General features: G+C 41.9%; 1 protein-coding gene across 1 annotated transcript; it reads right to left on the bottom strand.

Annotated features, from left to right (window-relative positions):
• Positions 1 to 191: 191 nt before the first annotated feature.
• Positions 192 to 22528, bottom strand: LOC129863636 (serine/threonine-protein phosphatase 6 catalytic subunit). Its single transcript, XM_055935761.1, has 7 exons — positions 22406 to 22528; positions 12002 to 12097; positions 11796 to 11861; positions 10814 to 10955; positions 2950 to 3029; positions 2597 to 2806; positions 192 to 2074 (listed from the first exon to the last, which is right to left on the bottom strand). Exons 1-7 carry the CDS (start codon positions 22478 to 22480, stop codon positions 1826 to 1828), a joined length of 918 nt encoding a protein of 305 aa, XP_055791736.1. The 5' UTR covers positions 22481 to 22528; the 3' UTR covers positions 192 to 1825.
• Between the last annotated feature and the right edge of the window lie 4745 nt (positions 22529 to 27273).

The raw sequence follows: 27273 nt of genomic DNA, 5'->3' as shown, positions 1-27273 counted from the left end.
TCAGCTTTGCTGTGCACCTGTAAATTAGGCAACCAAAATGGAAATCAGTGCAACCACGGCAGGGCTCAAACCCTGACTTCAAGCCAAGGCAAGTTTAGAGTTAACTCCCTTGAATGGATTTGCGCCAATGCATCAACCACCATTAGAAGATATTTCTCGGATCTTTTTCAACAAAATACAAAAACAGGTACTTAAGTTAGTAAAGGCCTTTTATTTTCAATTGGTATTTGGGTTGCAGTCTACAATAATAAGATGCAACAAATCCGAGCAGAGAAAAATAGGAACAATAATCAATCAAATTATTTGAATGTACAAAAGCATCATAACCCACTCAGTCCCCAAGACTGTCCCCATCCCCATCGACTGTGATCTGGTTTAAAAATCAACAACAGGATACTTCAATTGCTGTCTTTGGTGGAAATTATACGTTTTCTACTATAGATTACATCTGAGAAAGACCATATTATCAGGTGACATGCTTTTAGCATAATTGCAATATCGACCCAGTTGGAACGATAACACTCAAACACACCACTGAACTCCATTCAATAGTTACCGTGGAATTCTGTGACACAGTGCAATCAAAGGAATTCAATCCGAGACATCATGATAACCCTATAAAGAAGCAGAGCAGATGAATGACTTGAATGTGCACAAAGCTGCAGAACATTGAGTATTCATACAAATACATTGTTGGCTACAATTCAACTTTATTGGAAAAGCATGTCCCATTTACTACCGTCGAATGGAATTTGAGGGAGTAGCATTGGCACGTAGTAATGTATGAAGATGGGGCTTCAATTGAAATGAGGGGCCAACAGGACTTTTGACTCAATTCATACAATGCAGCAATGTTACCCGTAAAAAAATAAATGCAAATAAAAACACATTAGGCAACATCAAATACTTTCAAGGGAAGGGGGAGGTCTGAGTTTGTATATTTCAAGAAAAAAAAATGGAGACAAAACAGAGAGATGCAAGTCCCCTTGGGAGAAGCTGAGGGTGGGTAGTTGACAGTGGGGACAATAGCCCAGTCCCAAACCCGTTAACCTACACCCCTTTTCAGATAACAAGGAACCAGATAGGTGTACAAAATATATAGATAGCTGCCCTAAACCCATTAGAAGATTCAGCCCAGAAGCATCTGCTGTTCCGCCAACTGACATGTACTCTTGAGGTGCCGACCTGTTGCACCTTCTATAACCACCGACTATTTTTTGACCATGCGCTGGTCGTCAATGACTGTTTAAACAATCATGAAGAACAAATCTGGCCTAAATGGACATGTACTCTTATGATATCCACCCGGTACAGCCAGAGGATTGGCCACCCCTCAGAGCCTGGTTCCTCTCTAGGTTTCTTCCTAGGTTCCTGCCTTTCTGGTGTTTTTCCTAGCCTCTGTGCATCACGATCCGCATTGCTTGCTTTTTGGGGGTTTTAGGCTGGATATCTGTAAAAGCACTCTGTCGACAACTGCTGATGTGAATCAATTGACTGATTGAAGCGTCTATCACTTTGGTGTTTGTAGATCTGAAAGGATCAGACAGGCGTAAAGTAAAACAAACTAGTGACAGCTCCACCTAGCTTTCCAATGAGGTATAGGGGAGCTTCTATCATATTGAAAACACCCATCTCATTCCTTCAGATCTGTAAACATTGAAGGGACAAGAGCTATGGTCGTTTCTGGACCAGACCATGGTGAAGCCATTGTAATATTTCTTAGTTACACCAATCCGCTCCCTTAAGACTGCAAACACCAAAAGGGAAAGGGGCAAGGGGAAGAGGCTGGGGTTTATTTTGGAACTGAACAAAATGGCTCTTGTAATTAGAGGAAGTAAGGTGTTGTTGTTCGGGGAGGGATGACCCGCTCAGAGTCGGGCACGGCGCGGAACAGCTTGGGCTCCCGTGTGTTCACGTCCTTGAAGACCATGATGGAGGCAATGTTTCCACAGCGGTAACAATAGTTGGGTGCAGACCACACCGTCACCAGCTTCTCATCGAACATGAACTTGTAGCCCTCATGGACCAGCTGGTGTGCACGGCAGATCAGCTTCAGATTGTTGATGTGAACAAACTGAATTTGGGAAAGAAGGATCATGGATGGAACTCAGTATTCAACATAGGTGAGGTGCGCCCCAAAGAGTCCTTTCCACTTGGACCTCCAAGGCTACAGATTAACTTTTCCCACATGTGCTATCAAAAGTTGCCCCCTGGACCCCCCTAGATCAGAGTTTCCCAAAACACGGTCCTGGTGCCCACACTGGGTGCTCATTGTTTTTGCCCTAGCATTAGAGCGGATTCAAATAACCAACTCATCTTTAAGCTTTGATTATTAGAATCAGCGGTATTGTGCTAGGGTATAAACCCCAGGACAGTCACCCCCCTCAGTTTACAATTCAAGCACTGAAGGTGTCGATAGTTAGAATGACCATGTCACTTACTCTCTGCATAGGCAATGACGCCTTGTGATTGACAGGAGGCCAGAGAACAAATGCAACCAAAACAGTCAGTCTGGAAGCCTGTCTAGGCCTGCATTTATCATAATTCCCTTTTGTAGTTACCCCCTCGACACAGGATACATATTTAATGCTTTTACCTCATTAGTGACCTTGGCGCCAAAGAGCCAGCCTGCACCTCGCGGACTGATGGCCCAGGTGTCCACATCCTCTGGGTCTGACCACACCAGGTCACAGAAGGCCCCCTTGTGGGGAATCTCTTGGTTGCGCTCGATCGTGCGGATCTGGTCCAGGGTCTTGATGTCAGGTGAAAGGCCACCATGCACACAAAGGATCTGCTCGTCTATCAACTATGGTCAGAAACTCCTATTAGTTATTGACTCATAAGTGTGGGAAAATGTAACATAGCAAAAGCACATGCACTTAAAAGAAGAGAGAAGTCAAGGTGATTGCTATTTTTTTTTAAATATTTGAAATCAATGGCTGGACTTACAGCGGCTACTGTTAGCATGTCAAACACTTTAGTGCAGTATCGCCAGGCGTTCGCATTCCCGTATTTCGTTTGGCACTCATCTGCAAAAAAAACAATTTATATTACACTTCACATATAATTCTGCCAGTGGTTCCTTTTATGGTACAACATTCACAGATAATGGAAAAAAATGATAATTACACAGTAATAACCTATACATTTGTTCTCCAGGTTGGGGGTTGTGCGCAGGGCTAACAACCCTGTTTACGTAAAACAAAACGCTGTTACAGAAACCTAACAATGCAAACTCTAAAAACTAAAAATGGACCCCACCCCTTCCCGAGGGGACTAATGAAGTAGCCTGATGAAAGCCTGCGGAAAAATCTTCTTACAACCAAGACCTCGATCCGACTTGGGACCTGGAATGTCTGTACAACATACTAAGCAGGAAAAGCAGCACAAGATGCCCAAGTTATAAAGGAATACAACAACTAGCTGAAGCTTGCTGGAATGGTGCAGGTTTGACCACACTATCAAAGCGGGAAGTGGCTGCCTATTCAGGACATGAGAATGAAGACCACACATAACGGGAGGCAGTTTCACCAAGGACCATCGCAGCAAGGTTAAACTGCAAAGCCAGGAAAGTCACCATTGGCAACAATGCAGTGGAGGAATCAAAACAACTCTATTACGAGAATCTACAAACAGTCTGTGATGCAACACCCAGAAGAGACATCAAGATCCTAACGGGAGACCTAAACGCCAAGATAGGTTCAGACAACACAGGTAAAGAGACCATAATGGGGGTTCAGGGCCTTGGTCAGATAAAATGGCCCCCTTGTTGGGGAGAGCTATTCACATCTGTGCCAATAACAACCTAGTTGTAGGAGGGAGGAGCTTTTCCCCACAAGAGACTCCATAAAGCAACCTGGGACTCGACAATATCACCAGAGGGCAAATGAAGAAGGAGCTTACTTGACATCAGGGTTAGGAGAGGCACTGACATGGCCTCCGACCACCACCTGGTCGTGGGAACCCTCAAAACCAAGCTGAGAGCCTTCAAAAGATGCCAAGTAACAAACCACATCACAAGTTCAATACCCAGAGCCTCAGAACACAACCGATGTAGGAGACATAAGCTGTCACGCTGCAGAACAGATTCAGCACCATCTCACTGAGGAAAAACACACTGGACGAGCAGTGGACCACGTTAAACAACACCTGGTCAGAAATTTGGGCTGTAAGTCATTGGGGCTGTAAGGAAAACAATCGGAAAGAGTGGCTCTCAGATGCAACCTGGATTCTTATAGAGGAAAGGAGGTAGCTGAAACAGAACGTCAACTGCTGTAGCAATCCTGCAGAGATATCCAAACGTAATGTTATAACTATAAATTACTGTTCCCTGAAGGAGGGAAATTAGGTACAACATACTAAGGGGAGTGGCAATCTCGCGACTTCGGTCGAAGGTTTTAAAAATCACACTCGACAAGGCCAACGAAATCCACGCCTCGCTGGAAGCCCAACCTTCCACAGGTGATAAGCATGAGGCTCGGATTCATTCCTTCAATTTAACGCCACTCTTCACCAAGCACAGGAACGAGTGGCCAAACAGGTGTTTGGCTCCTTCAGGGAACAGTAGTTCCTAAATCACACACCCATTTTAGAATAAGGCTGTAACGAATTAAAATGTGGAAGGAAGGGTTCTGAATCGTTTCCGAATGCCCTGTATATATATATATATATAGACAAAAATCTATCCCGGAACGGCGGCCAGGCCTCTGCACTCCAGATATGAATGAGTCTCCCTCTGCCATATGGACGCATTGTATGATACACCAAGAGCAACTGGTGGCAAATGAGCAGAGCACAGAACTCGGAGATACAGTGTACAGCAAGCAGGTAACTTCAAACCACAGCCACTTCGTGCAAAACTATGTGGAGATATAGGTTCAGAGCATGACAATATTCCATTTCACACAGACGTTTGGTGGTTATTGCGGGGGAGAGTTGGAAAGATTTTTCACATTGAGAAAGGAACTGTTGACATTCACAATGCATGTAAAGAAAATAAATGAATGGAAAAAAGCATCAGTAAGTGTACCACACGAGTGATGAATGCTCATCTCCAACGCCTGGAAGAGCAGTTTGGGTTGGACCTACTTCCCAATCCATTTGACTGTGATCCGGGCTCAGTTGACATACCGGTAAGTGAAATCGAACAGCTGATCGAGCTGTCGTGACCAAATGCTGCAGACAACGCATTCATTGGTCACTACGGAGGACTTTTGGTCCCTGACTCAGAGAACAGCCTCCCGTCTCCCTATGAGCATTAACTTCTACTTCATCACAATCCCGGATCCGGGAGCACCCCCATCAGTAAAAAAGCTGACTAGCATAGCCTAGCATAGCGTCACAAGTAAATACTAGCATCTAAATATCATTAATTCACAAGTCCAAGACACCAGATGAAAGACACACATCTTGTGAATCCAGCCATCATTTCTGATTTTTAAAATGTTTTACAGGGAAGACACAATATATTTCTATTAGCTAACCACGATAGCAAAAGACACCACTTTTTTTCCCCACCATTTTTTTCCTGCATAGGTAGCTATCACAATTTCGACCAAATAAAGATATAAATAGTCACTAACCAAGAAACAACTTCATCAGATGACAGTCTGATAACATATTTATTGTATAGCATATGTTTTGTTAGAAAAATGTGCATATTTCAGGTATAAATCATAGTTTTACATTGCAGCCACCATCACAACTCTCACCAAAGCAACTAGAATAACTACAGAGACCAACGTGAATTACCTAAATACTCATCATAAAACATTTATGAAAAATACACAGCGTACAGCAAATGAAAGACAAAGATCTTGTGAATCCAGCCAATATTTCAGATTTTTTAATTGTTTTACAGCGAAAACACAATATAGCATTATATTAGCTTACTACAATAGCCAACCACACAACAGCATTGATTCAAGCCAACAATAGCGATAACGAATAAACCAGCAAAATATATAAATTTTTTCACTAACCTTCTCAAACTTCTTCAGATGACAGTCCTATAACATCATATTACCGTAATTTCCGGACTATAAGCCGCTACTTTTTTCCCACGCTATGAACCTTGCGCTTTATACAATGACGCGGCTAATTTATGGATTTTTCCCGCTTTCACAAATTCATGACGCCAAAAAACTGAGCACCGTCACATAATGTGAAGTAAATCGAGCGCGCTCAAACTTTCCATCATTCTGATTACGGTAGTCATTTTGTCACCCTCATCATGGCAAAGACACGGAGAAATGCATATGATGCAGCTTTCAATTTGAAGGCGATCGATCTGGCTGTTTGAAAAGTAAATAGAGCTGCTGCACGGGAGCTTGGCCTTAATGAGTCGATTAAAAGACGTTGGAAACAGCAGCGTGAGAAACTGACTTAGTGCAAAAAGACAACAAAAGCTTTCAGAGGAAAGAAAAGCAGATGGCCCGAACTAGAAAATGAGGCTTGGATGACAAGTGGGGAGAAATCCTTCACTAAAACGGGCCGCATGCGAAGAGCGATTTATGGTCAAGTCTGCCAGTGGGTCCTGACAGCGTGGAGCTGCTGCGTATTGAAGAGGGCAGCATAAGCTCAGCGGGGAATTTGCCTCCGGATGAAAGTGAGGAGAGCACAATGAAAACGATCCAACATCGGATGAAGCAATTCTGAGGCTATTCAACTCCGACACCAAAGGAGATGACTTCAGTGGTTTCAGTGCACAGGAGGAAGATAGTGACCAAGGACTTTCTTGGTAGGCTACTGTTTACTGCTATTTAAAAAAAAAAAAGAGTTACAAGCCTGTTTCGTCAAAGCCTATTTATTTTTGTTACAAGACGTGTTTCGTTTAAAGGCTGTGTAAAGTTCATTTGTTTCAATGTACCGGTAGGCACCTGCGGCTTATAGACACGTGCGGCTTATTTATGTACAAAATACATTTTTTTTTTATTTATTCAGTGGGTGCGGCTTATTTTCAGGTGCGCTTAATAGTCCAGCAATTACGGTACACAATACATATAGAGTTTGTTCGAAAATGTGCATATTTAGCGGCACAAATCGTGGTTATACAATGAGAATAGTAGCCAAGCTGCCAACAAAATGTCGGGAGAAATCTTGGGAGAGGCACCTAATCTAATCATTAACTAATCATAAACTTGACTAAAAAAATACAGGTTGGACAGCAAATGAAAGATACATTAGTTCTTAATGCAACCGCTGTGTTAGATTTTTAAAATTAACGTTACTACGACATACAGCGTGCGTTAAAGCGAGACCGCACCGAAATTAATGGCGGAATAGGAGTTTTACATTTTTCAACAGAACAACGAATTAACATCATAAATAGTTCTTACTTTTTGATGAGCTTTCATCAGAATCTTGGGCAAGTTGTCCTTTGTCCAAAAGAATCGTTGCTCGGTTGTAGATTGTCGCCTTCAACTTTGGAATTAGCAGTAAACATTAGCCATGTGGCCCAGACGTGCCCAACTCACTATAACGCAGCACAAAGAAATATCCGAAAATCGCAATATACTGATATAAACTGATATAACTTGGTTTAAAATAACAACATTATGATGTCTTTAACACCTATATCGAATAAAATCAGAGCCGGATATATCTAAGGCCTATAACGGGAGCTTTCCAGAATGCCATCCTGAGGTCTGTCTTGCGTCATGGCGAATGTTGAAAGGAGTGCACCCCACGTTCCAAGCCCATTTATATGGCCTCAGATCTGCCTAGCAACTCCATTCCAATTCTCACTATTTGCTGACATCTAGGGGAAGGTGTATGCAGTGCATCTCAACCAATAGAAGACATGCAAATTAATAAACTGACCCCAGAACAGCCTGCCTGATTTCAGATTTCTCACAGGAAGTTTGCTCCAACTTGAGTTCTGTTTTACTCACAGATATAATTCAAACGGTTTTAGAAACTAGAGAGTGTTTTCTATCCAATAGTAATAATAATATGCATATTGTACGAGCAAGAAGTGAGTACGAGGCAGTTTAATTTGGGAACGAAATTTTTACAAAGTGAAAACAGCACCCCCTATTGAGAAAAGGTTAATGCCGCGTTCAAAAGAACTGGGAACTCGGGAATCTCACGACTTCAGTGCGTTCGAGACAACTGGGAACTCGGGAAAGAAACAAGCTCCGACTGGGAAAAATTGTTTATGGTCATCCAACTCGGGAACTCTGGCCTCTTTTTAGAGCTCTCACTTTCCAACCTAAAGATCACTGACGTCATGATTTGACCTTGTATTCGCCAGTTCATATCTGTTCAAAGCTGGATTCAGTGCTCTCGTCTGCATTAAAACCAAATATCGATCCAAGTTGGATGTGACAGCAGAGATGAGGTGCGCACTATCGACCATGCCCACTGACGCGACATGCATCAAAGCACACCCATCTCATTAGTGGTGGTGATATAAGAGGCATTATTTCAGACTAATTTGCAATTGACTGCCAAACATTAAAAAGTATGTGATGGTGAAGACAATCAGAAATACTGTTAGAATGTATTTCAATTGACTGCCATAGCACCAAATAAAAAAAGTTTACATTGGCTGTTAATTACATAATGGTTTTCACATAGGTGGGGCCGCAAGAATTTTCAGATATGCACATGGGGTCGTGGGCCAAACACATTTAGGAACACCTGGGCTAAGCAGAGCCGGAACCCAAATACCCTTCGCGTGGCTAGAAAAGCGTGATACGTGAGCGAGTCTTGCTCGAGACCCAGAAAAGGAATGCACTGAGATGGAGTCAGACAGCTTTGTCTGGTTTCTTATGAAGCCTAGAGACTGAATACAGGACAGTAGCATGGATATGTTGCCCCCTCGACTCCGCTGCCACCAGCCAATCAGCTCTAATAGCCAGCGGCTCGTGAGCATTCTTATTTTGTAGACTGAGGTGCTTGTCGAGGGCACGTAGGTCTATAATAGGGCGCAAAGTCCAGGCCGTTTTCGGAACCAGGAAATACCGGCGGTACCAGCCGCCCTGGATCTTCGACATAGGAACCACTCGGATCGCCTGCTTCTGGAGACCGGAGGATATTTCCTCTCTCAAAAAGGGCGCCGAGTCCTCAGGAACAGTCGATGTAATGATACTGCAGAAGTGTGGGGGATGCACAACAAAATTGTAGCCAGTACCCTGACATCACTGTTCACACAATCACTGTGCATGCGGGCCAAATGAGGAGACAAAGGCAGGAACCACCTGGAATGAGGTCAAGAAAACCGCTCCGAACAGAGTCTGCTGGAGATGCACTAGAGGCCCTTCGTGCCACTAGGGACTTAACTTCTCTAGGATAGGGGGCAGCATTTTCACGTTTGGATGAAAAGCATACCCAAATTCAACTGCCAGCTACTCATCCCCAGAAGATATGCATATTATTAGTAGATTTGGATAGAAAACACTCTGAAGTTTCTAAAACTGTTTGAATCATGTCTGTGAGTATAACAGAACTTATTTAGCAGGCGAAACCCCGAGGGAAAACCATTCAGATTTTTTTTGGAGGTCACTCTTTTCAATGAGTTTTCATTGGGGAACCAGATTTCTAATTGACCTGCTTGCAGTTCCTACCGCTTCCACTGGATGTCAACAGTCTTGAGAAATTGGTTGAGGTTATTCCTTTGTGTAATGAAGAAGTACGGCAATCTTGAACGAGAGTCACATTAAGTGTCCTGTTAGATAGAAGCGAGTAACCAGAAAGCTGGCTATAGTTGGTTTTAATCCTGTATTGAACACAGATCATCCAGTCTTCAATTTGATCGATTATTAGCGTAAAAAAATACCTAAAGTTGTATTACAAAAGTAGTTTGACATTTTTGGGCAAAGCTCAGGTAACCTTTGAGATATTTTGTAGTCATGTTTGAGCAATTTGGAAGCGGTATTTTTCTGGATCAAACGCGCCAAATAGACATTTTGGATATATATCGACGGAATTAATAGAACAAAAGGACCATTTGTGATGTTTATGGGACATATTGGAGTGCCAACAACAAAAGCTCGTATGCGTATCTCTTTGTTTACAATGTTGCTATACTCAGATAATAGCATCGTATGCTTTTGCCGAAAAGCCTATTTGAATTCTGACATGGTGGCTGGATTCACAACCAGTATAGCTTTAAATTTGGTATCTTTCATGTGTGATTTAATGAAAGTTTGATTTTATAGTAATTATCATAGTAATTAATTTGAATTTGGCACTCTGCATTTCCTCTGGCTTTTTGCCATGTGAGACAGTAGCGTACCGCCTAAACTCAGATTTTTGGATATAAATATGAACTTTACCGAACAAAACATGCATGTATTGTGTAACATGAAGTCCTATGAGTGTCATCTGATGAAGATCAAAGGTTAGTGATTCATTTTATCTCTATTTCTGCTTTTGTTACTCCTCTCTTTGGCTGGAAAAATGGCTGTGTTTTTCTGTGACTATGTACTGACCGAACATAATCGTTTGGTGTGCTTTCGCCGTAAATCCTTTTTGAAATCAGACATGTTGGCTGGATTCACAACAAGTTTAGCTTTAACTTGGTGTCTTTCATGTGTGATTTCACGAAAGTTAGATTTTTATAGTAATATATTTGAATTTGGCGCTCTGCATTTTCGCTGGCTTTTGGCCAAGTGGGACGTTAGTGTCCCACATATCCTAGAGAAGTGAGAGGAATAAGCCAAGAAAGTCAACTTAGAAATGACTTATTTGTTTGTTCATTTAGTTAGAACCAGTAAGTTAGCGGGTCACAATAAATAGGGCACTAGACCCTACGAGGATCCATGTTGTTAGCGTTGATGTGCCCCCAGCAATTAGGCATGTTGCTCACCGTAAAAGCCGTACACCTGCGTGATCTGCCTGCTTTCGTGATTTCCTCGTAGAAGCGTGATGCGGTCCGGCCACTTGGCTTTTAAGGCTAGCAGGTACGTGAACGTCTCCAAGCTGTAGTATCCCCTGTCCACAAAGTCTCCCTGAGGAAACAGAGAGTCACTGACCAGGGTTCAGATCAATCTCAAGTCATCCAGTTTCTAAACAGCAGTCACTAACTCAGAGAGGCTGCTGCCTACATTGAGACCCAATCACTGGCCACTTGAATAAATGTATTACTAGTCACTTCATACAATGCCACTCTAAACAATGCCACATTAATAATGTTTACATATCTTACATTATTCATATCACATGCATGTACTGCATTTTATTTATAATGTTTACATATCTTACATTTCTCATATCAAACTTTATTTGCCACATGCTATGAATACAACAAGTGTAGACTTTACCGTGAAATGCTTACTGACCAGCCCTTAACCAACAGTGCAGTTCAAGAAGACGAGAATATTTACCAAAATATTAAAATAAAAAGTAATAATAAAAAGTAACAATAACGAGGCTATATACAGGGAGCACCGGGTCACTGTGCAGGGGTACAGGCTAGTTGAGGTAATCTGTACATGTAGGTGGGGGCGAAGTGACTATGCATAGGTATGCATCACATGTATATACTGTATTTTATTTATAAAGTTTACATATCTTACTCATATCACATGTATATAACTGTATTTTATACCATCTATTGCACCTTGCCTATGCCGCTCGGCCATGTGTGTATTAGGTAGTTGTTGGGGATTGCTAGATTACCTGTTAGATATTACTGCACTGTCCAAACTAGAAGCACAAGCATTTCGCTACACTCGCATTAACATCTGCTAACCATGTGTACGTGACAAATAACATTTGATTTCTTACCATTCTCAATATTATCCCTGCTACAGAACAACTTTAAAAAAAAATGGAATACAACTTCTTACCATAAAAATGTAGTTTGTGTCTGGAACTTGTCCGCCAGTTCTGAAGAGTTCACATAGGTCATAAAACTGGAGACAGGGATCAGAAAGAATTTCACATTCATGTCAAGTGGATCATACTACTATAAAAATGGAGATATTTAGAATGTGCATAGTAAGAGAACAAAGGAATTTGGGAAAGGGTATCAAAAAAGAAAATGAGATAATACCTGGCCATGAATGTCTCCACAAACAGTGACTGGAGTGGATACTGGTTGAACATTTGATTCCTCGAGCAGCAAATCACATACGTAGTCACATAATCTCTGTAAGGGGTGAGACATGACAAAATTATCAGGCTGCCAAATAACACTTGCAACGTTGGGCCTACTGATATTTTGACACAACCATATTTGAATTTGTTAACGTTAGAGGTATCAAAATTGAAGTAATGTTGCAGGGCAACGGTATTTAACTCTTACGAGGCCCGAAGCCTGCTGGTTTTCTGTTCTACCCATTCTAAAATCAGTCCCTGAGTAGAGGGGAACAATAAAAAAAAACAGTGGAACTGGCTCCGAGGTCCAGAGCTGAGTTTGAGGGTGGTAGAGTGTCCCCGTCAAAACGCATTTTGGTGATGACTTTTTACTTACTTGTGTTCTAAAATACACGTTACCAAGACAAATATGATTGTTCATGTTCTGAAACATTCAGTGGGGTTTTTAACATCTCGTTATAGCCCAAAAGTCAGATTTCGTAGCCTAAAACATCAGATAATAAACATCGAGCTCTGTTGACAGAGTGGTGCAGCTTTCTTTGCGAAACTTTTGAGGATTTCGCATTTTGTGGTTGTCTCGTCTTCGAAGTTGTTTCCGCGCGTCGCAAATAGCTACATTAGCATGACATGAGCAGCATTAAATGTAAAAGGCTTTGAAAAATAAAAAGCTTGCAGTATGCTCACACGGAACCCAAACCGGCTGCGCGCGTGCGCCATCGTGCATAAATGTATTTTGTACCCCCACACCAAACGCGGTCACGACACACAGGTTAAAATATCAAAACAAACTCTGAAACAATTATATTAATTTGGGGACAGGTCGAAAAGCATTAAACATTTATGGCAATTTAGCTAGCTTGCACTTGCTAGCTAATTTGTGCTATTTAGCTAGCTTGCTATTGCTAGCTAATTTGTCCTGGGATATAAACATTGAGTTGATATTTTACCTGAAATGCACAAGAGCCTCTACTCCACCAATTAATCCACATATAAAACGGTCAACCGAATCGTTTCTAGTCATCTCTCCTCCTTCCAGGCTTTTTCTTCTCTTGACTTTATATTGCGATTGGCAACTTTCATAAATTAGGTGCATTACCACCACGGACCTCGTTCGTCTTTCAGTCACCCACGTGGGTATAACCAATGAGGAGATGGCACGTGGGTACCTGCTTCTATAAACCAATAAGGAGATGGGAGAGGCAGGACTTGCAGTGCGATCTGCGTCAGAACTAGAACTGACTTCTATTTTAATCCTTGCCAACGCAGACGCTCGTTTGCACACGCGAGCAGCGTGGGTGTAATAATTGAATAATATAGATTTCTGAATTTCTTTTGCAACGCTCACAACACGAGCGGTGTAATCAGCCTGTCAGGGCGCCGTTGACATTTCACAGCGTTACGTTTGTTTTTGTGAGAAGTCTGAAAAAGAACAGGAACTTCAAATTAAAGTTGCACTATGCAGAAATCGCTCTGCCATTTCCTGGTTACTAAAACTAATAGTTAGCCTAATTTCAGTGTGTGTGACAAAATAAGCTAGTATAGTGTGTAGAGAATCATTGTACCAGCTAAACCGCTGTGAAATATTTTCGATCAGGGGCACGACTTTCACTGGGGACGGGGGTTCATGCACCCCCCACAATCTGAAATTGCATTTTTGTCCAACCCCAGTTTTATCATTGCAATGTGATACAAATAGCAGCAATGGTGTGCTTTAGCACCATGCAGGCACATCTGAGTGGTCAGCCAGCTGGATTTAGGACAGCAAGGACACCACAGCTCTCGTTTGGCGAAGTTGGCTGTCTTTGTTAGGAAGAAATAGTCTTCACACAGTTCGCAACGAGCCAGGCGGCCCAAACTGCTGCATATACCCTGACTCTGTTGCACAGTACGCAAGAGAAGTGACAATTTCCCTAGTTAAAATAAATTCATGTTAGCAGGCAATATTAACTAAATATGCAGGTTTAAAAATATATACTTGTGTATTGATTAAGAAAGGCGTTGATGTTTATGGTTAGGTACACATCGGTGCAACGACAGTGCTTTTTTCGCGAATGCGCTTGTTAAATCATCACCCGTTTGGCAAAGTAGGCTGTGATTCAATGATAAATTAACAGGCACCGCATCGATTATATGCAACGCAGGGCAAGCTAGATAAACTAGTAATATCATCAACCATGTGTAGTTAACTAGTGATTATGTTTAGATTGATTGTTTTTATAAGATATGTTTAATGCTAGCAAGCACCTTACCATGGCTCCTTGCTGCACTCGCATAACAGGTAGTCAGCCTGCCACGCAGTCTCCTCGTGGAGTGCAATGTAATCGGCCATGATCGGTGTCCAAAAATGCAGATTACCGATTGTTCTGAAAATTTTAAATCAGCCCTAATTAAAATCAGCCATTCCGATTCATCGGTCGACCTCTAATTTAAACAACCGCTCTCGTGGTGCCCCAATTACTAATGACTTAATTGTTAGTTATAAAAATATATTTTTAAAAAAGGGTAACAATTAAACATAGTTGATAAGAAACCAGTCATAAGATTAATGAAAGTAAAATCACGACAACCGTTAGAGAAAGCTGGCCAAAAGTTGGCTAATGTTAGCTATTCTTTTTGCCTCAATCACACTAGATCTGAATCAAATTATGAAACCATCAGCCAAATGACTGAAGATTGATATTCTGACATTTTTTATGTGCAATGTGAGTTTTAGTCAGTATGACAATGTAACGTTATTGATCTGTTAGTTTCGCTAGCTAATTCCTTGCTTTTCCCACTGACACAGTAATAAAACAGCTCTAATGTTACAAGCGTCACTGTCATGTGCACAGTAGAAGTCTGCGTGGGACAGATTTCTTCATCCCATTCCTAACGGCAGCCATTGGCTTTCTGTCCGACTCCTACCCGCAACCGTAAGAACTGGTCCCAAACCCAACCGCAGACTGCAATGTTATTTTAGGTGGATGTGACGCAGCTCACTTGCCAGCCATGGTCCCAGCAATTCTGCGCCCTATAGACAATATCAAATGCGCAAAAATAACTAAAGAAATAGGTTAAATTACCAGAGATTCTCACATGGCCCTTATGCTAGAAGTAGTTTGAAGAGAGCAGAGTTGACTTGCACTTACTATTGAGCCATTTTTATAGCCTACCTTTTCGGAGTGGGAAGATTTTCAGACAGATTGTCACGTTCTGACCTTAGTTCTTTTGTTATTTCTTTGTTTTAGTATGGTCAGGGCATGAGTTGGGTGGGTTATCTATGTTCGTTTTTCTATATTGCATTTGGCCTGGTATGATTCTCAATCAGAGGCAGGTGTTGTTCGTTGTCTCTGATTGAGAATCATACTTAGGTAGCCTCTTTCCACCTGTGATTCGTGGGTGTTTATTTTCTGTGTCTGTGTGCCACACAGAACTGTTTCGGTTGGTTATTTCAAGTGTCGTTTATTGTTTTGTTTCAGTGTTCGATTGTTTTAATAAAGAGCATAACACGTACCACGCTGCGCATTGGTCCTCCGATCCTTACTACTCCTCCTCGTCAGAGGAGGAGGAGGAAGACAGCCGTTACACAGATATGGGTGATAAATATTTAGGCAACAGTCTGATGCAGGCGCAGCACGCAATGTGGTTTTTGCTTTGTGTGAAAACATGGCGGAAGGCAGTGACAGCGCAAGGGAGATTTTTCAGCCTTCTAAGAGGACCAAATCTGAAGTGTGGTCGTATTTTGGGTTTTACAAGAGTGCTGAGGGAAACTTCAAATCGAAGATGGTCACCCTGCCTGTAGAACATGCAAAAAAAAAACACTTCAAATCTCTTGAGTCATCTTCATGACCACTACCCACTACTTTATAGCGAATGCAAGGTAAGTTAACTGTTAGCTCAACGCATAATGTGGGGACTTCGGAATGGGGGAACTTGTTAATAGCTTGTCAATAATGTAAGCTGAAGCTTTCAGTGTTACCTACTCTTGTAAAAACACTACACGTTGTTCTGCTCCTGCATGTGTCGTGTGTCTGCAAACTAGTCGCCCATTGCACACGATAACACGTTATGTAGTTTAGTCACCCAACATATTTTGTTCATTCAAAATCCGGCAGTCGTCGACTTGGTTGTAAAAGTGTTCCAACAGGAGAAACACTATAGACTCCAATATTTATGTAAATTGTTGGGCTCATTGCAATTACTATCACTTTCTTCTTAAGACTCATTTGTATTCATGTAAGTTAAGCATGGGGTCATTGCATATACTCAAATGCAACACAGAAGATAGTGTGTCTGTGTGTGAGTAATAATAATAATAATAATGTAACACTAATAATAATAATACATTAGCTATTCCCTTGTTTACAGAGTGGGTGTGCAGCAGGCAAACTCAGTGGGTAGAGCTGCCGCTTTCAAGGTTCGGGACTCTAACCTTGACTCTAGCTTACAAGAAATCCTGCTATGCCCAGCGACGAACCATCAAACAGGCAAAGCTTCAATACAGGGCTAAGATTGAATCATACTACACCGGCTCCGACGCTCGTCTTAGCTGCCCAGTGACACAAGCCTACCAGATGAGCTAAATCACTTCTACGCTCGCTTCAAGGAAAGCAACACTGAAGCATGCATGAGAGCATCAGCTGTTCCGGACGACTGTGTGATCACGCTCTCCGTAGCCGATGTGAGTAAGACCTTTAAACAGGTCAACATACACAAGGCTGCGGGGCCAGACGGATTACCAGGACGTGTGCTCCGGGCATGTGCTGACCAACTGGCAGGTGTCTTCACTGACATTTTCAACATGTTGGTATTACAGACTCAATCAGGGACATGTTTCAAGCAGACCACCATAGTCCCTGTGCCCAAGAACACAAAGGCAACCTGCCTAAATGACTACAGACCCGTAGCACTCACGTCCGTAGCCATGAAGTGCTTTGAAAGGTTGGTAATGGCTCATATCAACACCATTATCCCAGAAACCCTAGACCCACTCCAATTTGCATACCGCCCAAACAGATCCACAGGTGATGCAATCTCTATTGCACTCCACACTGCCCTTTCCCACCTGGACAAAAGGAACACTTATGCGAGAATGCTATTCATTGACTACAGCTCAGCGTTCAACACCATAGTACCTTTTAGTGGATTTTCTTACTTAAGGTTGTGTTCATTAAAACCTGCACTATGGACACTTGCCTCTCATGGCCACGTGGTGCCATCTTTAAATGTTAAATCGAATCAAATTTTATTTGTCACATACACATGGTTAGCGTGTAGGCCGTCTCATCGTTATTGGTAATCAAGCCTACCACTATAGTGTCGTCTGTAAACTTGATTGAGGTTGAGGCGTGCATGGCCACGCAGTCATGGGTGAACAGGGAGTACAGGAGAGGGCTGAGAACGCACCCTTATGTGGTCCCAGTGGGGTGGACAATTTGTAAGTCGCTCTGGATAAGAGCGTCTGCTAAATGACTTAAATGTAAATGTAAATGTGGAGGGGTGGAGATGTTGTTTCCTACCCTCACCACCTGAGGGCGGCCCGTCAGGAAGTCCAGGACCCAGTTGCACAGGGCGGGGTCGAGACCTAGGGTCTCAAGCTTAATGACGAATTGGGAGGGTACTATGGTGTTAAATGCTGAGCTGTAGTCGATGAACAACATTCTTACATAGGTATTCCTCTTGTCCAGATGGGTTAGGGCAGTGTGCAGTGTGATTGCGTCGTCTGTAGACCTATTGGGGCGGTAAGCAAATTGAAGTAGGTCTAAGGGTGTCAGGTAGGGTGGAGGTGATATGGTCCTTGACTAGTCTCCCAAAGCACTTCATGATGACAGAGGTGAGTGCTACGGGGCGATAGTCATTTAGCTCAGTTACCTTCGCTTTCTTGGGAACTGGAACAATGGTGTCCCTGTTACTATTTTAATGTTTATGCACACAAAAAGTGCATAGTGTTGCTAATTTTATGTGTTTGTTGGTTTTCAATATAAAACTTGCTGAAATTATTTCAGTGTGTGTATCAGTACTTTTTTGAACATTTCAACATTACCGCGATAATAATGAATACCGTGATCATTTTGGTCACTATAATCGTGATATGAAATGTTCATACCGTTTCATCTCGACATAGGCCTATTTAGGAAGTACATTTCCTTGGAAAGATAACTCCCACATGGATCTCTGCCCATGCAGAGGCTATAACCTACTCTATTTAACTGAGACCACACGCATACCTGATCTCGCAGGTATGGCTACTGAACTTACAGGAGCAAGAACGATGACAGCAACACTTGCTACGTTCTGCATAGGCCTATAGGATATAGAGTAACTTTTATGAGGACGATTTGCAGGCGGAGACAAATAAATGGGTAATCAATACTTATTGAAATTGAAAAGGCGCAATGCTCGCTCACCACAGTAGCCTAACCTGTGCGCGTTGTGCCTTTTCCTTTTCAATGATGATTACATCATTTATTATTGCACTTAGACTATTTACAGACACTGTAGTAAACTACAGTCTATTCATATTTAATAATTTCCTATTCAAGTTAACTGCCACATAATTCTCCGCCCATGCAAGCAGCTTACGCCATTTCAATGAGACCACACATACTAGGCGCACTCACGCCCAACTAGGAGAGGTAGGCTACTGAAGTTGAAGCTGTGAATTCTGTGTGCGCGAATTATGAGGAAAATATGTGCTTTTAATACAATAAGTAGGCTAACGCATACAAAGTAGAAAGAGGAACATTTCCAAATAATTTGTAGGACAAAAATATTTTCATACCCGCAAGATGAAAAATGCAGACCGCATTGATCTCTGTCTGGACCCGCAGGAATGCAGCCCTTTTGTACACAACACTACGCTCATCATGTCTTAGCAGGATCAGATGGTGACAGGGGTTCCAGCAGGGTCAGGCAGCCAGGGAAGACCAGTCTATAGAGCTCAGGTGAACTTTGCAGTATATTAACAATATCAGTGAATGATACAACATTCCATCTTGACTTGATGGGTAGACCTACAGTAGCTACAGGAAAGCAGCTTAAAGCTACAGTCTGGGATCTGGGAATAATGGTCATTATGCGAGGAAGACATGGAAGCCATTGAAGATGATGAATGGATACAGATATGTTTCAATGCCCAGTCATGTTCATATAATCTCAAACATAAATGGCTGCAGTTTAAGACTATCCATAAAATGTAATATATGCCAGTGAAACTGAATTACATGCAGTTAGAAATGTTATTCTTCTTCTGGAGGTGTAAAACACTAAAGGGGACATATTTGCATATGTTATAGTCTTGTGAAGGCTGAGATCTTTTATCTCAGCATGTCTACAGATTCTCCCTGTTTTTGTTTGCTTGGAAATGTTGATACTGGAGACTTATCTTAAGAAACTGTGTAACCAAGCATGTATAGCGGCTAAGAAATGCATTGCCATTAATTGGAAGGTTGGTTATCCTCGCACAATGTCAAGTAAAGTATCACTAGATGTATTACAAGATGAAGGGTATACTAGGCAACTGTCATAAGGTCTGGATGGCTTATATGGAATACAGTACGACTAAAGGAGTCTGTACTGAAAACACGCCCACGTCAGGGGAGATACCTATTTAGGCTATCGCTAGCTGATGGGCTGCTCAGTCCTGGCCCTGGTGGATCTGACGTCCTGCGTGTTGTCACTCTGGCCTCGGGCCTAACACGCCCAAAACCAATGAATGATTCATTAAGATCCTAAAGCTGAGTGTGTTGGGTTGGGGGGGGGGGGGGGGGGGGCTGCAGGGTGGTGGACCACCAGGGACAGGACGGGGCAACCCAGCTATATTGTGTGCAAGTAAAAAGAGCTCTACACTACTATTAGTCCAATAAGCTGGCTAACTCGTTATAATGTACGTGCTGATATCCTTCCTAGATAGTTCACAAACCATTGCTAACTAGCTCTAGAGTGAACGTCAGTAAGCGGCCTTCACCACATGAAGCTAGCTAGCTATTTAAGTCAAATAAAATGTCACGTAAGTTAGCTACACAGTTTACAGCAGGTATAAAAAGTTGTAGCAAAATGCTTGTGTGCTAGCTCATTCAACATTGTAGTACAATAATAACAATAAAAAAAGCGTATAATCAAAAATAAAATAAGAGGTAGTAGTATGCATAATAGCCTGATACAGTGCATTCGTAAAGTATTCCGAGCCCTTCCCTTTTTCCACATTGTTACGTTACAGCCTTGTTATAAAATGTATTAAATAAATACAAATCCTCATCAATCTACACACAATACCCCTTAATAACAAAGCTAAAACAGGTTTTCAAACATTTTAGCAAAAAAAACAGAAAAACCTAATTCACATAAGTATTCAGACCCTTTGCTATGAGATTCAAAATTGAGCTCAGGTGCATCCTGTTTCCATTGATCATCCTCGAGATGTTTCTACAACTTGATTGGAGTCCACCTGTGGTAAATTCAATTGATTGGACATGATTCTGAAAGGCAAACACCTGCCTATATAAGGTCCCACAAGCCATGAGGTCAAAGACATTTCCCGTAGAGCTCCAAGACAGGATTGTGCCAAGGCACAGATCTGGGGAAGGGTACCAAAACATTTCTGCAGCATTGGAGGTCCCCAAGAACATAGTGACCTCCATCATTCTTAAATGGAAGAAGTTTGGAACCACCAAGACTCTTCCTAGAGCTGGCCGCCCGGGCCAAACTGAGCAATCGGGGGAGAAAGGCCTTGGTAAGGGAGGTGACCAAGAACCCGATGGTCACTCTGACAGAGCTCCAGAGCTCCTCTGTGGAGATGGGAGAACCTTCCAGAAGGACAACCATCTCTGCAGCACCCCACCAATAAGGCCTTTATGGTAGTGGCCAGACAGACACCACTCCTCAGTAAAAGGCACATGACAACCTGCTTGGAGCTTGCCAAAAGGCAGCTACTTGACCCTGAACAAATATCTGTGGAGACCTGAAAATAGCTGTGCAGCGACGCTCCTCGTCCAACCTGACAGAGCTTGATAGGATCTGCAGAGAAGAATGGGTGAAATTCCACAAATACAGGTGTGCCAAGCCTGTAGCGTCATACCCAAGAAGACCCGAGGCTGTAATCACTGCCAAAAGGTGCTTCACCAAAGTACTGAGTAAAGAGCCTAAATTCTTACGAGAAATGTGATTTATTTTAATTTTATTTGTAATACATTTACAAAAATGTAAACTTTGTTTCGTCATTATGGGGTATTGTGTGTAGAATGATGCGGGGGAAAAAATCAATTTTAGAAAAAGGCTGTAATGTAACAAAATGTGGAAAAAGGTCAAAGGGTCTGAATACATTCCGAGTGCACTGTATATACACAATAGGATATACTGTATAGATAGTGAATGTGCTGTAAGTATGACTATTTATAAATATAAAATGGGAATCTAATGCCTTGGTCACGCAGTTGAATAAATTTTAGCTAACTTTTAAACCCGTTTCTGTGTTTGCAAGCATTGCCGTAAGAGGGCGCTTGCACGCAAGGTGGTGGAAGAACATGGAAGTTCTTACAGAATGCCAGCAAAAAAGCCTCCATTAACATGTTGGTTAAGAGTGTATTTCACACTACTTTTGGATTATAATTGGATTTTAAGGCTTGTATAAATGTCCTGCTTAATGTTTGTGTCATCATCGCAAATTAACTGTATTATATTTTTAAAAAACACTTAAACCAGTCAAACGTATCTTCGGCTACAGACTGTCAATGAGCGTTAGCATTCTAGCTAACAACTACTGCATCCAAAATAGTTACTTTGCAAAATCACAACCAAATATAATCTTATCGACTGATCAAGCAAGAATCGCAACATCATTGTAAGCATATGAGAACCCCAAAAAGTTATTTTATTTAGTAGTCATAACGTAAATCTAGGCTATGTTGAATGTGCGCAGATGGCGATCTTACTGCAGCCAAGAGTCGGGCGCATCCGTGAGTGACGTCAGAATGTCGCGTACTGGAAAGGGGTTTAAGTTATATAGTAACGGTTGAACAGCAGGGTTGACTGCGTGTGTGTTTATAATACGAGTGGTTGTAAGAGTTGAATGTGTTCAGTACATAAAAACGTTAACGTTAGTCTCTAAGGTGCATATCCATCACAGGTCTAGCTAGTAGTTAACGAGAATATACAACATCTCTTCTACCTTGATTACCCCTAGGTTTGTCGCTAACATTTGTGACGTGCACAACTAACAAACAGGCAAGTTAAAGTCACTTGCTAGCTGACGTTACGTTACCTAAATTAGCTGCTTCCGTTTCTCTGAATATTGATGTCGCAATAAGATGGATATTGGCCTGATCGAATGCACTAACATAACGGTATTGGTTAAGTACACGAATAAAAATAAATTCTTGCTCACCTTTAGGTCGTTTTCTGGTAAATATTTGCACTGTCTTGCAATCTCAATATACTTATCCAAGTCCAACGGCGCCATTTTAAAAACAACAACCGCAGACAAATCGGAAGTAAATGAGTATAACTTCCTGTTCTCAAGCGAAGTGAGTTTCTACAAAGATGATCTTCTATATGGACAAGATCGTCGACGAACCGCTCTAAACATGTAAATACAATTCACGAAAGGCAGTTCGGGAGGAGGCGAGATCAGATGGGAACGTTCTAGCAGTCTAGCTAGACAATGCAAACATACAACAGGACTGGGCAGGTTACTTTCTAAATTTAATTAGTTAGTTACTAGTTCCTTGTACAAAATTGTAATTAGTAACGTAACTTTTGATATCCCAAACTCAGTAACGTAATCTGATTACATTCAGTTACTTTTAGATTTATTTCCCCTTAAGAGGCATTAGAAGACAAAAATGTATGTTACCAATCTATTGCAGGATAAATCAATGTTAAACTTTACATAGCTGGCCATATATAGATGTTAAATTGCAATTTATGTGTTGGTTATGTAGGCTTCTTCTAACCCATCACGTTCTACTACATATAATAATACGATTAAATTATATCTTTACATTAAAAACCAAATTCTATCAGAATTCCAGTTATTCCAATAAATGTTATACCGCTTGATCTTCAAGAATAGGACTTGGAAATATGGAAGTATAGATCAGCCAAATTGTTTTACTTGAGCGTAACCCCAAAACTAAGGACTTATTAACCAGCCCTACTCTGTTGTTTATGATTTTGTTGTCATGGAGGACTGATTGTGCTCATTGATTCGAGTTGGAAATAAATGCTGCGCTCATGGAATGGCATGCTTTGAGCACTACTGTGAAAAATGAATGCCATATGCTGCAGTTGCTATAGGCCTATTGTTTAACCTTTTGTTGGTGACACTTTGATATATTGATAATATGCAGCTGTTCAAAGCAAATCCAAACAATAACAAAACAGCCGCCCCGCCTCTGTTTTGGTAAAAAGCTGAGGGATGGCCCTGGAGAAATGTAACCACTCTCAGATGAATAGACAGAGCTACGGATGCAAGGACTGACCATCTTTGATATCAAAAGTATTGTTTTAACCTTGTTATGAGGCTACACAGTGTTTGTTTACATTGAATGTTTACTAACATTGGAGTAAAACAAGTTAATATTTGGGGTTCTCATGGAGTGTGACAGTTGAACTAAGCTCATGAGGCATTTATAAGTTATATTCTTCAAGAATCAATGAATATATATATATATATATATATATATATATATATATACACAGTTGAAGTCGGAAGTTTACATACACTTAGTTTGGAGTCATTAAAACTTGTTTTTCAACCACTCCACAAATTTCTTGTTAACAAACTATAGCAAGTCGGTTAGGGCATCTACTTTGTGCATGACACAAGTCATTTTCCCAACAATTGTTTACAGACAGATTATTTCACTTTTCACAATTTCACAATTCCAGTGGGTCAAAAGTTTATATACACTAAGTTGACTGTGCCTTTAAACAGCTTGGAAAATTCCAGAAAATCATGTCATGGCTTTAGAAGCTTCTGATAGGCTAATTGACATAATTTGAGTCAATTGGAGGTGGACCTGTGGATGTATTTCAAGGCCTACCTTCAAACTCAGTGCCTCTTTGCTTGACATCATGGGAAAATCTAAATAAATCAGCCAAGACCTCAGAAAAAAAATTGTAGACCTCCACAAGTCTGGTTCATCCTTGGGAGCAATTTCCAAATTAATGAAGGTACCACGTTCATCTGTACAAACAATAGTATGCAAGTATAAACACCATGGGACCATGCAGATGTCATACCGCTCAGGAAGGAGACGGGTTCTGTCTTCTAGAGATGAACGTACTTTGGTGCAAAAAGTGCAAATCAATGGCCATAAAAAAGCCAGACTACAGTTTGCAACTGCATATGGGGACAAAGGTCGAACTTTTTGGAGAAATGTCCTCTGGTCTGACGAAACAAAAATTGAACTGTTTGGCCATAATGACCATTGTTTTTTTTGGTGGAAAAATGGGGAGGCTTTGCAAGCCGAAGAACACCATCCCAACCGTGAAGCACGGGGGTGGCAGCATCATGTTTTGGGGGTGCTTTGCTGCAGGAGGGACTGGTGCACTTCACAAAATAGATGGCATCATGAGGATGGAAAATTATGTGGATATATTTAAGCAACATCTCAAGACATCAGTCAGGAGGTTAAAGCTTGGTCGCAAATGGGTCTTCCAAATGGACAATGACCCCAGCATACTTCCAAAGTTGTGGAAAAATGGCAAAAAGTTCCCATCACAAAGCTCTGACCTCAACCCTATAGAAAATTTGTGGGCAGAACTGGAAAAGCGTGTGCGAGCAAGGAGGCCTACAAACCTGACTCAGTTACACCAGCTCTGTTAGGAGGAATGGGCCAAAATTCACCCAACTTATTGTGGGAAGGTTGTGGAAGGCTACTCAACACGTTTGACCCAAGTTAAACAATTTGTGGCCTGCTGGAGGTCATTTTGCAGGGCGCTGGCAGTGCACCTCCTTGCACAATGGCGGAGGTAGCGGTCCTGCTGCTGGGTTGTTGCCCTCCTACGGCCTCCTCCACGTCTCCTGATGTACTGGCCTGTCTCCTGGTAGCGCCTCCATGCTCTGGACACTACGCTGACAGACACAGCAAACCTTTTTGCCACAGCTCGCATTGATGTGCCATCCTGGATGAACTGCACTACCTGAGCCACTTGTGTGGGTTGTAGACTCCGTCTCATGCTACCACTAGAGTGAGAGCACCGCCAGCATTCAAAAGTGACCAAAACATCAGCCAGGAAGCATAGGAACTGAGAAGTGGTCTGTGATCACCACCTGCAGAATCACTCCTTTTTTGGGGGTGTCTTGCTAATTGCCTATAATTTCCACCTTTTGTCTATTCCATTTGCACAACAGCATGTGAAATTTATTGTCAATCAGTGTTGCTTCCTAAGTGGACAGTTTGATTTCACAGAAGTGTGATTGACTTGGAGTTACATGTGTTGTTTAAGTGTTCCCTTTATTTTTTTGAGCAGTGTATTTGAGCTGTACTGTTGCATGATAAGCGAGGAAGAGGGCTGGTTAGCGTAATTCATGAAAAATAAGAAACTAAACTGGGCCGGCAGTGGAAGTTGCCGAGAGAGAGATGAACTTTTAATTATAAACGAGACAAGGACATGAGGCTGAAAGCTGTAGACGGATATCTCGTTAACCCCATTAATTAATGTGTGGACACACATTATTGGGAATGAATGAGCACAAAATGATGAACTGTTAAGCACTCTGATGGCCACAAGATGGCGATGAAGGACAAGATAAAGTGGACTCCTGAGGGTTTGCAGGCACTTGACAAATTGAAACAGTCGCTGACCGCTTCTCCTTGTTTAGGTTTGCCAGATCATTCTAAACCATTTCATCTATTGGTGTTTGAAAAAAAAGAATAAATTAAAAGTGGTATTATGTCATTATACAGGATCACAGTGGGAAGCAGTGGCCCGTTCCATACTACTCTAAGAGACTTGACAGTATGGTGAGAGTGTCGGTGTGTTGCATCGGAGCTGAAAGCAGCTGCTACAGAGGCAGTGTTGGCCTTTAAAGTTCCTCACACTGTCCATGCTCTCATTTCACAGGCACGTACTGCTCACCCCAGCAAGGCTGCTCCATTACCACAATGTGCTGTTAACAATGTCTCATGTCACACTGAAGCGCTGTAGCGTCCTCAACCTTGCCACTCTTTATCAACTGACGATGACGGTGAGCCCTATAACTGTGCTGTCTTAGTTGACCAGGTCTGTAAGCCAAGCCCTGATTTATCTGACATGCCTTTAATGAATTCTGATTAGGAACTATTTGTTGATGGTTCCGCTCAAAAATCACCTTAAGGTGAACCATTAGTGGCTTACGCAGTAACTACGGCTGCCACTACCTTAGAAAGTGTTAAACTACCACCCCATCTGTCAGCTCAGGCTGCGGAATTGTTTGCTCTTACTAGAGCATTTATTTTGGCTAAAAATAAAACTGATACGATTTATACTGACAGCAGGTATGCATTTGGGGTTGTGCACTCTGGAGCAACGTGGGTTCCTCACCTCATCTGGTAAGACAATTTCACATTCTAAATTGGTTGAAAACTTGGAGGCTATTTTGTTGCACTTCCTGTCTCTGTTAAACACATGTTTTTTCCCTACAGCTACCGCAGGAAGGTGCCCCACAACCTAGAAGAAAATGTACCAGCCGATGAATTGTCATAGGCAACCCCAGTGGCCATGGGAGGGCTAGGACCGGACTCAATGCATCATGTTTGTCGCTTTTGTGGTCAGTCTTCTCATTGCAGCTGTTGTATGGGCCCTGGGAGAAGTGGCCACAATGCAACTGAAGAGGACCAGCACAGTCCCACGACGGGACTTAATAACAGCTGAGCCAACAGCAGGCTCAGGACAGGAGTCCAGCAAACCACAGCCACCACATTGTTTAAGAAGACAGAGATCGATGCATCAACGGATGAATGTCCTCTTTGTACAGATGAAGTGTGTACTTCTGTATAACTTTTTAATTGTTTAAATGATTCCCTTAAGAATGTTTTGCACCATGTGAAGTTAATTGGAAAGTTATTTAGAAAGTAAGAATTCACATTTTAAGTGGTTTGGACTGATTAAGATTTAGCAAAGTGAAAACTAACTAAATGTTTGCATTGATGTCAGAGTGATTAGAGGGACAATATAGTGCTAAGTACCAGGCAATTAGCAAGTTTGGTAGGCTACTAATGACCATCAGCAGCATCAGAGCTTGGAGAAGCCTAATTACCGTGACTA

The sequence above is a fragment of the Salvelinus fontinalis genome, chromosome 10, assembly GCF_029448725.1.
Source record: "Salvelinus fontinalis isolate EN_2023a chromosome 10, ASM2944872v1, whole genome shotgun sequence".
Taxonomy (NCBI): Eukaryota; Metazoa; Chordata; class Actinopteri; order Salmoniformes; family Salmonidae; genus Salvelinus; species Salvelinus fontinalis.
The sequence above is the reverse complement of the archived record's forward strand: the minus strand, read 5'-3'. Positions and strand labels throughout refer to the sequence as shown.

Bases quoted from the DNA above. Each gene is read 5' to 3' on its own strand.
- LOC129863636 (XM_055935761.1), bottom strand. From the start codon at position 22,480: ATGGCGCCGTTGGACTTGGATAAGTATATTGAGATTGCAAGACAGTGC. The intron at 12,098-22,405 runs GTGAGCAAGAAT...CACCCCTTACAG, and splicing joins TACCAGAAAACGACCTAAAG to AGATTATGTGACTACGTATG. The intron at 3,030-10,813 runs GTGAGCAACATG...TTTTTTTTGCAG, and splicing joins GCAGGTGTACGGCTTTTACG to ATGAGTGCCAAACGAAATAC.